At 49.6% G+C, this 12080-nt stretch overlaps 1 protein-coding gene across 2 annotated transcripts in view; it reads left to right on the forward strand.

Moving 5' to 3' along the window:
* LOC116947091 (plasminogen-like) overlaps positions 1-12080 on the forward strand; it is a 44457-nt gene that overhangs the window by 20130 nt on the left and 12247 nt on the right. Inside the window, exons 11-13 of one of the 2 annotated variants that reach the window (XM_076070405.1) lie at positions 3525-3643; positions 5575-5740; positions 6458-6615. In XM_076070405.1, coding sequence (XP_075926520.1) covers positions 3525-3643; positions 5575-5740; positions 6458-6615 — 443 coding nt within the window. The remainder of the gene's footprint in view (positions 1-3524; positions 3644-5574; positions 5741-6457; positions 6616-12080) is intronic. The other variant, XM_076070407.1, reaches the window with a different exon arrangement.

The raw sequence follows: 12080 nt of genomic DNA on the forward strand, positions 1-12080 counted from the left end.
TCGGATAATGTCTGTGATGCAGTAGTCTGTTGATGGTCGGCGATGCGGCAATCGACTCATCTCGACGAGCTGTACATGATGCACTATGGTGCATACGAGCGTTCAGGGTTCCAGCGCAATCGTCCTCGCTGCGTTTCGACATCGCGGAGTAGCACTGATTTCGGATTGATTGGTACCACAATCGCGGAGTGAAGTACACCCCTGGAAAAAATAGTGTCCCAAAAATAAAATATTTAATTGCCTCGGCCATTTTGTATTATTTGGTACCCCGGGGTACCGCCAAAAGGATTAAATGAAAGCTCAACGAAGTGGCTTATCATGTGGAAATGTAATGCAGCCCAATACTCTAAACATGTGACGTTGATTCTAAATGTGGAGGGAAAAACCGGAGGACCCGGAGAAAATTCCACACAGCCACGGCGAAAACAAACAAGCTCCAAATATACAGGCGTTAGGGTTAATATCTAATCCATGACCTCCTATATAGCAGGCAAGGTAGTTACCATCTCACCGCCGTGGCGCCCACAACAATGTGCACCTGCACCACAATGAACTTCAATGAACGCTGTTACTGTTTTGAGCTGATGTTGGAAGCCTGGCCTCAATGTGGCCTGTTAAACAAGTTCTTGATGGCAGCATTTCGTCCGGTTCTGAACCCGGCTTGTTTTTTGGGGATTGTATCCTCAAGCGTAGGCTTCAGCCTATAAAGCAGGAGTCGCCGCATTAGCTTTGTACCAGATGCTGGGGTGGGAAATCGGGCGGTAGTTTTGAGGATCCAATGCGTCCTTGCCAGGTTTAAAAACGGCTATCATTTTATCCGTTTCCCACTCCGTTGGTACCACACCTAAAGGAGTGGATGTTGATGAGGAAAGTGGCCGTCCATTTTCCCACTTGTGGTCCCAAGTTCTTGATGAATTCTGGATAAATACTATCAAGACCCGCAGCTTGCACCGATTTTCATCTGGGCAATACTAGGGTCCACTTCCCCCATTGAGAAAGGATCAGAAAATGCAGAGGTTTGTTGGCACGGGCCAAGAGTGCGGTAGAGTTGTAAATTTGCCGTCTTGTGTTTTTGTCGATCCTCGCTCATGAATTGCTGGTCTGCTGTCCGGCAATGCCGTCACGGCTGATGTGGGGAGGTTTATAGGCTGGTGTCACTGCTGCTCTCAGCAAGCCTTAGGAGGTCCCAGGTTTTCTGGCTCGTTTTTTTGTCAAGCACCTCTACCGTTTCACGCTGCCTTTGTCATCTTGCCGTCTCATGTGTCTGATCAGCATTGATCTGCCGGAAAAAGTTGTTAGCTTTCTGGAGACCGACAGCGAGTGAAGACTTCCCTTGTGATGTCGGCCTTTGGCAGCTGCCTTGACGAGACGACCGAAGCAATGCTAGTTGACTCGCAAGAGAGGAAATCCTCCGTGGCCGTAGAGTAATTTGGGCCTAAGGTCGTTCTCAGGTTCCAGAGCGGTTGAGTCTGAAGGCCGATGTGGATCTCTACAGGCCCTAAATTGGATTCGGTAATACCCAAGTTTACATCAGCGATGCGTTCCTGAATGGTGCAACGAGGGATATCGAAACGACGGTGAAGCTGTGTTAATGCGCGCATATTCATCTCAGACGTACCCATAACGTTACATTAAATTACAAAACAATACTTACTCAACACTAGTGTACAGCAGTAAACTTTAACACAAATTATACAGGGCACAATAATATACAGTACACTATAGAATCACGAAAATACTATATGTAAATAATATGTTGTACTGTAGAGTACAGTACATTTTCTTATGCACGAAGCAAAGTAATTTGTGTACAGTGTAGGTGGAAGCGAAGGCTGAGAGGCGACGGATACTAGAAAGGACGGATGATGCTGTCAGCGACGCAAGTGTGGGTTGAGGCGACGCAAATCCGGCAGTGGTAATACTAATAAAGTGAAGACGTATCTGCGAAACAACGTAAAAAAGTAAATCGGGGTATTACTGTTTTTGGGAAATCGTCGAGGTCGGTTTACATTTACGGCATTGGATCACCGTCCTTATCCCGCAATAATTAATATAAATCAGGCGCCGTAACATTTTATCCACCGTGCTGACTTGAAAGTTCCGCCGTCTCTTTCAGTCACAGAGCAGGTGTTGGTCTTCTGCCACTGCCCCATGATGTCAGTTGCTCACCTCCCCGACCGTTGGCACGCTAGACCCATAGGGTGTGTGGGCAGCTATTGAAGGCGCCAACAGAGTAGGGGTGGCTTGGCGGTGGTAGCGCTAGGACACGGTCGTTCCACGCGTGGGGGGCTTGCCGATGTTTAAGACCAAAACACACAGGGAGGATTTCTCCACAACTCTGGCTGTCGCCGGATGAGGCTGGTTGTTGTAATCACCGGCGAAACATCACGGTACTCGAATGATAAATGTTGTGGGTTTACTATCCAACACACCGGTGTGCTGAACTAGTAACTAACTGCGCATTTTTTCTTTACGTGATGAACCGTACTTAATGTGTCGGGTGGTGGGAAGTTTACCGACACATTTAATGTTTATGCAATCTCACCCCAAACCCCCCCCCCCCCCCCCATTATGGATAGTGTGGTGAGTTGTTGGCATGGCTCGTGCCCAGTCCTACGAGGTCGGTCGTTACGCACGTTGCAAGGGCCACGTTTGTGGATGGTGGCTTGCGGCAATGACGGTGTAACCATTTATATTTGAGCGAGGGCACTCTTGGTCCACGCGGGTTTCTTCCAGCGCCGGGACATCGGTGTCTTGAAACCTGAGGATCTTCTCAATATAATCGCAATTCACACCGGAGGTGTCCTCGACATTATTAATCATGACGGGAACAATGTTCACATTTGTTCGTCCTTGGAAAGGGCCGTTTTGTACCGTTGGTTGCTTATCAGGCTGGAAAACCTTTGTCGGGCATTCGGTTGCCGATGTGATGACATTCGTTGTGCTTTCCCTCATAGCCGCCTAGACCACAAGCAGGTTGTCATCTTCTCCCCTGTGTTACTCAAGAATTTGAATAATGGGCACAGACCCAAAGGCCCAAACGTTAAGTGGCCAGCAACAAACAGCGCTTTCAATGATAGATAAGCATGAATATGTTTCTAGAATTGCGCAAGGATATGAGAGCTTCGGGGAAAAGACAATGAGAAGGAATTCTCAAATGAAGCAGTGGGAGTGAAGAAGCAGAACGAGAAGTGTTGTGACCCGCAGGTGTGGTGAGTGTGGATGAGATGAAAGAGTGAGCCTGATGAGTGAGTGGATGCATACGTGAGTGGTTAAGTGAGTGGGCGAGTGTGTGGGTGAATGGATGGGTTAGCGAGTGGCTTCGTGAATTATAGCTTGAGTACATACGTGGCTGAGTGTGTTGTCACCTGCAGTGTAGTGGTTGAACACCGTGTGGATGAGACGAAACGATCAATGTTTTGGTAGAGATCTCAACATGCTTGGAGGGATGAACGATTAAAGCTCACGGGAGCCATAACCACGGTGTGAAACTTGTCAGTAAACCTCAGGAATCTGTGTTCCAGGTTTCCCGACAAAGATCTGCGGAGCAACTACTGCCGAAACCCCAACATGGAGCCTCTGCCGTGGTGCTACACCACAGACCCCAGCGTGCGCCTTGAGACCTGCACTATTCCCCGCTGCAGTGAGTCCCTCCATTACCCCTTTTCCCTCACAGCCCTCTCCCCTTCCCTTGCTGTATACAGTGCCGGATTAAGCTAGTATGGGGCCTGTAGCATATGTTATAAAGGGGCCCTAAATAAATACAAACTTTAATATTAAAACACATAAATGTTTAACTTGCATAGTCAAGTAATTGTATTATTTCATTTGCTATACAGCCAGATAATACAACAAATCGCTAACCTTAAACACCCAGTCGTTCATAAAAGTTGAAGGCAGTATAGTACTATAGTAATAGAGCAAGTGCAGAATCACTGAACCGGAATTGATAGCTTGAAAGCATTTAGCGCGGGGCCCTTGAAAGTGCGGGGCCCGTAGCATATGTATCTACTTTTGCTACTAGGATATTCTGGCACTGTTGTTCGTGTTTTTGTTTTTTGTTTGTTGTGGTTGCGCCCGATTCAAGAGCCGAATGGCTCACAGGGCTATACCAAATAAGTAAACTAAATTTAAAAAATACCATGTGTAGTGACACCCAACACAGCAGTCTTCAATAATAGGAGTCTTTATTTCTTCGAGCACGAGACAAGGTATTTAAAGATTCCCTTTTCTCCAAGCGTCACAAATTTCCTCGCTTCATATTTATCCTGCCCCCAAGCCCTTTGCCGGAGGTTCCTTGACCTTCCGCTTTTTCTCTCGCCAATCATCTTTTGCTTTTCCGCACGGATTCCAACCGTCCTCCCTGTCAAACATCCTGAGTTCCCCACTCTTTTCATGCCCTGCCTCTAACCAATCCCCTTTCAGGCCCGTTAAGTACCAATCAGAGGGCTTATTTTACTTCCTGACTATTCGTGTCATGCACGCCGTGTCTATAACGTTGGGTGAGTATTTCCGGTTGTAATTGAATCACTACACCTATATGACAGAGTTAGCCAAACATCCTAAAACTGTTTAAACCAAACTATTTTTTTATTTTACCAGGTAAGGCCCACTGAGCTATGTAGCTCTTTTTCAGAAGCGGCCACAGATCTTTGGCAGTTTGGTGGTATGCCCGTTCTGGCTGCCTTTCCCGCTGTCTGCATACTCGGAACACTTGATTCTTAATTGGAAGGTCGCGACTTCAGATCCTGGTTGACTTCGCCATTGTCACCATTTCTCTGGCGCCGATAAAATTAATGGTACCACTTAGTGGGAAGCGTTATTAAGATTGCAATCATAATGATGATCATATTCTCAATTCATCATCACTATCACCATGCCATTCATTATCAATCATCCATCATTTGTCACGATCATGGCCACACATCCCAATATAGGAACACAGAGCTTGGACAATTGTTGGAAGCACTGGTACTGGTTGCCCTCCCATTTGTCTGTGGATTCTCGAACTGTGGGGCAAAAATTCTGCGCGTTACAAACTTTGCCACAGCGTTGTGCGTTGCACAACAATAATAAAACTTTAGGATTATTCCAACACCGTGACATGGGAAAGGCACGAAAGGAATACTTTTGTAACTCACAAGGTAGAGAAACTGCCATAGGATGAGGTCCGTGATGTGTATAATGATATGAAGAGTAGTGTTAACGATGGTTATTGTGAATGAGAGCGAGGATGGTGACAACTACGATGGTGAACAGGTAAATTTGCAGACCTCCAATTGCGAAAGAGTATTCTTCACGAGACTGAGTTCTTGAGAGCCCCCTGTAGAGAATATTTGGCCTAATCTTCCACGCTGCGCAACGTCTTTGCTAGAGGCGGGAGTTGCCCCACCAGATGTGTGACCCACCCATCGACTGCGGTAAATCCATTTCTAATACGGCTGCTGGATGGTCAGAGGTGAGGGTGGGTGATTGAATAAACTCACGCTGTGGTTTCAACCAACGTGTCAACGATTCAGACGGTTGTTTGGGAATGCAAAGGAAACGATTCGAACGACCCTGATTTCCACCCAGCAGATACGCCGCCACCAGCGACCTCGACCAGCACCGTGTGCGCCAGAGGCCGTGGGGAGGGCTACCGGGGCTCCAGGACGGTGACTCTCTCGGGGAAACGGTGTCAGCGGTGGGACTCACAGTTCCCACACAAGCATACTCGCACCCCGGAGAACTACCCCTGCAGGTAACCAGTGCACACAGCCACCCGGAAGGAGACACGCACAAAGACAAAGATTCACCATGTGGCCTATAATAGACTTCACATGGCCTCAAAGTGCACCTAACCTGGCACAAGCCCTGTGGATACATCGCCACCACTTAGTGTCTGCGTGAGAGTGGGGAGCAGTGGCGCAGTGGTTAGCACACTGCTCTGCGAACCAGGCAATACAAGTTTGATTCCTGCCAACAGCAAACATCAATGACATATCTGAACCCATCCTGGGCTTCGCCTAGATCATGACTATTAAATGAGTGCCCGGTCCCATGTGCACTGAGGAATCAAAGGTGAACGGGCGTGGTGATAACCACACCACCCCCTCGTGTGCTGTGTTGATCTGCCATAGGTGCTCGCTAACTGTTTAGGCTATACAGGGGATCTTTTTCTTGGATCATTCATAAACATGCGTTTAGAGTAATTTGCCTGCAATAAATTTCCACGTGATAAGCCACTTTCTCGAGCTATAATTGAGCTATAATTTGTGGCCAGGTCACTTCAGCGAGCCTTGCCTGGTTAGAAAAAAAAAATCAACAAATAAAGAACACGGAGCGCCGGCAAACGGGCGCGCTTCCAATCCTCACAGTCGCAATGCCGCGTGCGCGCGAGCGCTTGCACGTGCAGCGAGCCCCGCAGCGCCTTCACCTTCCGTCCGTCTGTGTGCGTGCCGCCCTCGCTCGTTGCAAGCGGGCTGCAGGAGAACTACTGCCGCAATCCGGACGGGAACAACGGCACCTGGTGCTACACGGTCAGCGCGGCGCTGCGCTGGGAGTACTGCGACGTTCAGCCCTGCCGCCCCGCCGCGCCGGAGCCGCCGCCGTCGCCGCACAACCCCCGCGAACCAGGCACGAGGGCCTGGAGGGGGGTAGCACGACGACTATTAATGTTACTCACCACTGCACCACCACTCCACAATCTCACACAACAACAACAGCGCTTGTGCCAGGTCAGGTGCACTTTGAGGCCATGTAAAGTGTCAAAAACTTGCTGACAGGTCACTGGACAGACCAAGGTGCTTTGGGTTGACTGAGATGACTGACAGTTGCACCATCTGCCCTGTCTACTGTGCCATCTTGCTTCATTTTATCCGCCCAGCACTCTGCTCATTGTTGTGGGTGTCGCTCCTCTGCACCTCTGTTGTTCCGGTGGCAGGAATTGATTTGTAAGAAGATCTGGAACTCATTGAGGCTTTCCTGGGTAAACAATCATAATAAGAACTATTTTTATTTTACCAGGTAAGGCCCATTGAGCTATATAGTTCTTTTCTTCAGAAGCGACCTGGCCACAAATAATAGCTCAACGAAGCGGATTATCATGTGGAAATGTATAATGTGGAGGGAAAAACTCGGAAAAAAATCCACACGACCACAAGGAGAGAGACATACAAACTCCAAATATACAGGTGGTAGGGTCGGGATTGATCCCACGACCTCCTGTATACCAGGCAAAGTAGTTAACATCTCGCATGCTGCATGGCCAAAGTGTTGCCATGGGACAGAGGACCTAGCCATTGTGAGACACTGAGAGAGGTTCGCCGAGCACGTATGATGGAAACAACTGGACGTGCAACGTGGCTAAGCAGGGCAATACGCCTCCTCTTCCACATGACTGTCCCTCGACGTTACACATCCCATCAGCCGCTCGGTTTTCTGCGTGTGCATCTTATATATATAAAAGAAAAATGTGTACATATGTGTCTGTTCGAAATGTTCAGCATCCTTCCCGACATGCAGCAAACTTGAAATTTGGCATGTGGGTAGATTCCAGACTGTACACAATGCAAAACGTATAAAATAGACTTTTGTATTTTGGGGGGCGAGGGGGGCGCAATAATGGATATATTTTGCACGGCAAGTGAGCGGTGACGTCACATCTGAGCTCTGACGTCATGAAATTTGCACAGCTTATGCTGTCTGGAATTACTAAGGGTACGCGACTATTTTCAGCTCGCCACGTCATTCCCTTCCCGAGTTGCCTAAATCGACCTCACGTATTAGTGGGTTAAGGTTGAATTTATATCAGTGAAAAACATCCGATTTAGTTACATTTATTTGTTTCAGATTTTTTCTTTCTTGCAAGTGTTGTGTAGTAACTCTTGACACCCAGGAGACTTGTAGAGGAAGACGGAGATGAGGATTGTTACATAGGGCTGCTTGCCATTTATTCATAACTGTTACACACTCTTATACACTCTGTTTCCACTCTCTATACTCGACGCTTACACACGTCAGAACTCTGTCCTTTACGCGGACATCCCTCAGCTATCTACGCCCCGGTACGGCTTCCTCTATGTCTATCACCTCGTCTGCCCCGGGCGGGGGCTCACCCATCACCGCCTGGCGACGAGGTGAGACCTCTACATCTCTAGCCCTTCTTCGGCGGCGGCGGCTAGGATGCCTTTCACGCAGGCTCTCGTTCCCCTCTCTCTCACTCTCCTATGGCGACCACCTCACTCTCCCCACGGCGATCCCGCCCTCGTCCCGGGTCCCCCTTAAGTACCCCACTGCCTCGATGACATGACGTCATCACATCACGTCATCCCACTCTAAAGATGACATGACGTCATCCCACTACTCCTCTACATCACCCCCCTCTGTGAAGAAAAATCAGCCGTCTCGGGTTTCAACGTCCCCTTATAAAAAGAAACAAAACAATCTAGACGACCCCCATGACAGGCAGCAAAAAACGTAAAAAAAACAGCAACACATCATAACACTAAACCCCCAAGCTAACATCCCTATAGCCACAACATAACAACACTGTACCAACAATATAACACCCCCAACAATCCAAAGAATGCAAAAAAACAAGGAGGGAAAGAACGTCAGCGAGGAACACAACACTTGACGGCCGACGTTGCAAAGTCCCTCGAAGCAATGTCCTGCTGTGCCCGTCACACCAACGACTCGGCCTGCACCCCCCGCAAGCAGCAGGCCCATCGCGCAGTGGCGGTGCGCTCTCCTGCGTGCCGGCTCACCCCACCAGCACGAAGCAGGCAGCTCCCCAGGCTCCAGACGTCGGAGCACACCTCTTCAATTACGACGAGGGAGGCACACCCCGCTCGCAGTCGCCGGGTTCCAGCAGCGACAATAGCGGCCGACGGTCACATCGCAGCCACGTGCAAAATGGCGGGAATGCCGCCGCCGCGAAAATGGCGGGAACGTCACAGCCGCGAAAATGGCGGGAACGCCGCAGCCGTGGGAATGGTGGGAACGCCGCAGCCGCAGAAATTGCGGAAACGCCCGCAGCGAACCGACAGCGGCCGCGTCCCCCTGCAGCTCCGCCATCGACTCACCCAAACCCGTCCGCTCCCTTGACACCAGCAGCTGATCGAGTCGGCCGGCGACGTCGCCCCAGCTCTCCGTCGAAGGCAGCCAGTCTGGGCCCACAGCCTCCTCCCATGCAGGCTGCAGTCGCCCTCCCCCCGGGGCACATCACCAGGGCCCCGGGCTCCGGGGTCGTCGCAGGGAGAGCTCCGGTGCAGCCCTCGCCGTCCATCCGCTCCTCCGGTTGGGCCTTGCACTCCGCTGCCGGCTTTTACACCACGCCAGCGAAGGGTTCCAGCTTTCTTGAATTTAAGCAGCGAAGGTTCGATGGCCACTTCTGACACCAAATGTTGTGTAGTAACTCTTGACACCCAGGAGACTTGTAGAGGAAGACGGAGACGAGGATTGTTACTTAGGGCTGCTTGCCGTTTATTCACAACTGTTACACACTCTTATACACTCTGATTCCACTCTCTATACTCGACGCTTACACACGTCAGAACTCTGTCCTTTACGCGGACATCCCTCAGCTATCTACGCCCCGGTACGGCTTCCCCTATGTCTATCACCTCGTCTGCCCCGGGCGGGGGCTCACCCATCACCGCCCGGCGACGAGGTGAGACCTCTACATCTCTAGCCCTTTTTCGGCGGTGGCTGGGATGTCTTTCACACAGGCTCTCGTTCCCCTCTCTCTCACTCTCCTACAGCGATCACCTCCCTCTCCCCATGGCGACCCCGCCCTTGTCCCGGGGTCCCCCCTTAAGTGCCTCGATGACATGACGTCATCCCACTACTCCTCTACACAAGCATCAATTTTTTTCAGGGTTTTCCAGTTAAATCTATACATATTAAAGGGAAATTTGTGGATATGTGTGTCTGTTCGAAATGTTTAGCATACTTCCCAACATGCTAAAAACTTTAAATTTTGCATGTGGGTAGCTTCCATACTGTACACAATGGAAAAAGTATAAAAATAGACTTTTGTATTTTAGGGGGGGAGGGGGAATAATGGATATAATCTATTCCACGGCAAGTGAGCGGTGACGTCACATGCGAAGAACGGGTACACCTGCTAGTCATTTCATGTTTACGTCGTGGGTTTTGGCCATCTAAGTTCAGAGTGGCGGTCTCAGAGCTCCGAGCATCAGGTCAGATGCAATGGATTGTTTTGTTACACAGTATACACATAATCAATCTTGATTTGAAACTTTCGTGACTACAGGAAGTCATGCTCTTTGGTTCTTTCAGTAAAGTCACGTAGATAGAAAAATAAATCATAGATCACGACGTTTCGATCGCAACACAAGCAATCGTCTTCAGGTGAAAAAATACAGCAGGCGGACTGCTGAGGCAGGAAGAAATGTAGCGAGAGAGCTACTGCAGCAAGAGGTTATATAGGTTTGAGGAGGGTACAACCCAAGGGTAAGTGGGCGAGGCTAGAGATGGAATTTGCAAGTACTGTATATGTAAGATCGCAGAGCTAGGCATATCTCGGCTAATCCGAGGGGGAGGGAGGGGAGGGGAACTCCTGCAGGCACGAAAGCTTCAAATCAAGATTGAACCGCCTCTACTGGGAGGATTTCCACACAACTCAGACATAACTTCAACCGAGAAGATGGATGCAAATTTATCAATCTTTGGAAGGAATTTTTCGATTTACCGAAAGAACCAAGAAGACTTTGGAAGGAAGTTGATCAACCAGTTAAAGTGTTAAGTGTTGTGTTGGCCGACTCTCTGAGTTGCATTGCATTTCTAAGTTTGATTTTTTCTTTCTTTTCTCTCACCTTGTTCCCTCTTTGAATTTCACTCCACCCTCTCGCCCAGTACTGAAGCGCCTCCCCCTCCCCTCCCTCCCCCCCTCGGATTAGCCGAGGTATGCCTAGCTCTGCGATCTTACATTGACTTGCAAATTCCATCTCTAGCCCCACCCACTTACCCTTGGGTTGTACCCATCTCAAACCAATATAACCTTTGGCTGCAGTAGCTCTCTCGCTACATTTCTTCCTGCCTCAGCAGTCTGCCTGCTGTATTTTTTCACCTGAAGACGATTGCTTGTGTTGCGATCGAAACGTCGTAATCTATTATTTATTTTTCTATCTACGTGACTTTACCGAAAGAACCAAAGAGTAGTATACACATACTTCTGAGCACAGGCCCAAAGGCTCAGAATGTCAGGCGGCCAACAACACATGGCTATGTCTTTAGTTGATTATATTTATTAAGGTTATTATGATAATAGCTTGGAGGAAAAGAGATGATGATGATGGAGAGAGAATTCCAAAGTGGAGCAGTGTGAGGGAAGAAGCAGAGATAAATGTCTGTGAGTGAGGGGAGTGAGCATTGTGACCTGCAGTGTGGTGAGTGAGTGGGGGGAGTGAGCATTGTGACCTGCAATGTGGTGAGTGAGTGGGGGGAGTGAGCATTGTGACCTGCAGTGTGGTGAGTGAGTGGGGGGAGTGAGCATTGTGACCTGCAATGTGGTGAGTGGGGGGAGTGAGCATTGTGACCTGTAGTGGGGGGAGTGAACATTGTGACCTGCAGTGTGGTGAGTGAGTGGGGGGAGTGAACATTGTGACCTGTAGTGTGGTGAGTGGGGGGAGTGAACATTGTGACCTGTAGTGTGGTGAGTGAGTGGGGGGAGTGAACATTGTGACCTGCAGTGTGGTGAGTCGGGGGAGTGAGCATTGTGACCTGCAGTGTGGTGAGTGAGTGAGGGGAGTGAGCATTGTGACCTGCAGTGTGGTGAGTGGGGGGAGTGAACATTGTGACCTGTAGTGTGGTGAGTGAGTGGGGGGAGTGAGCATTGTGACCTGTAGTGTGGTGAGTCGGGGGAGTGAGCATTGTGACCTGCAGTGTGGTGAGTGAGTGAGGGGAGTGAGCATTGTGACCTGCAGTGTGGTGAGTGGGGGGAGTGAACATTGTGACCTGTAGTGTGGTGAGTGGGGGGAGTGAGCATTGTGACCTGCAATGTGGTGAGTGAGTGGGGGGAGTGAACATTGTGACCTGTAGTGTGGTGAGTGGGGGGAGTGAGCATTGTGACCTGC

Source organism: Petromyzon marinus, chromosome 29 (genome assembly GCF_048934315.1).
Source record: "Petromyzon marinus isolate PM22_M1 ecotype Great Lakes invasive population chromosome 29, UKy_Petmar_22M1.pri1.0, whole genome shotgun sequence".
NCBI lineage: Eukaryota > Metazoa > Chordata > Hyperoartia > Petromyzontiformes > Petromyzontidae > Petromyzon > Petromyzon marinus.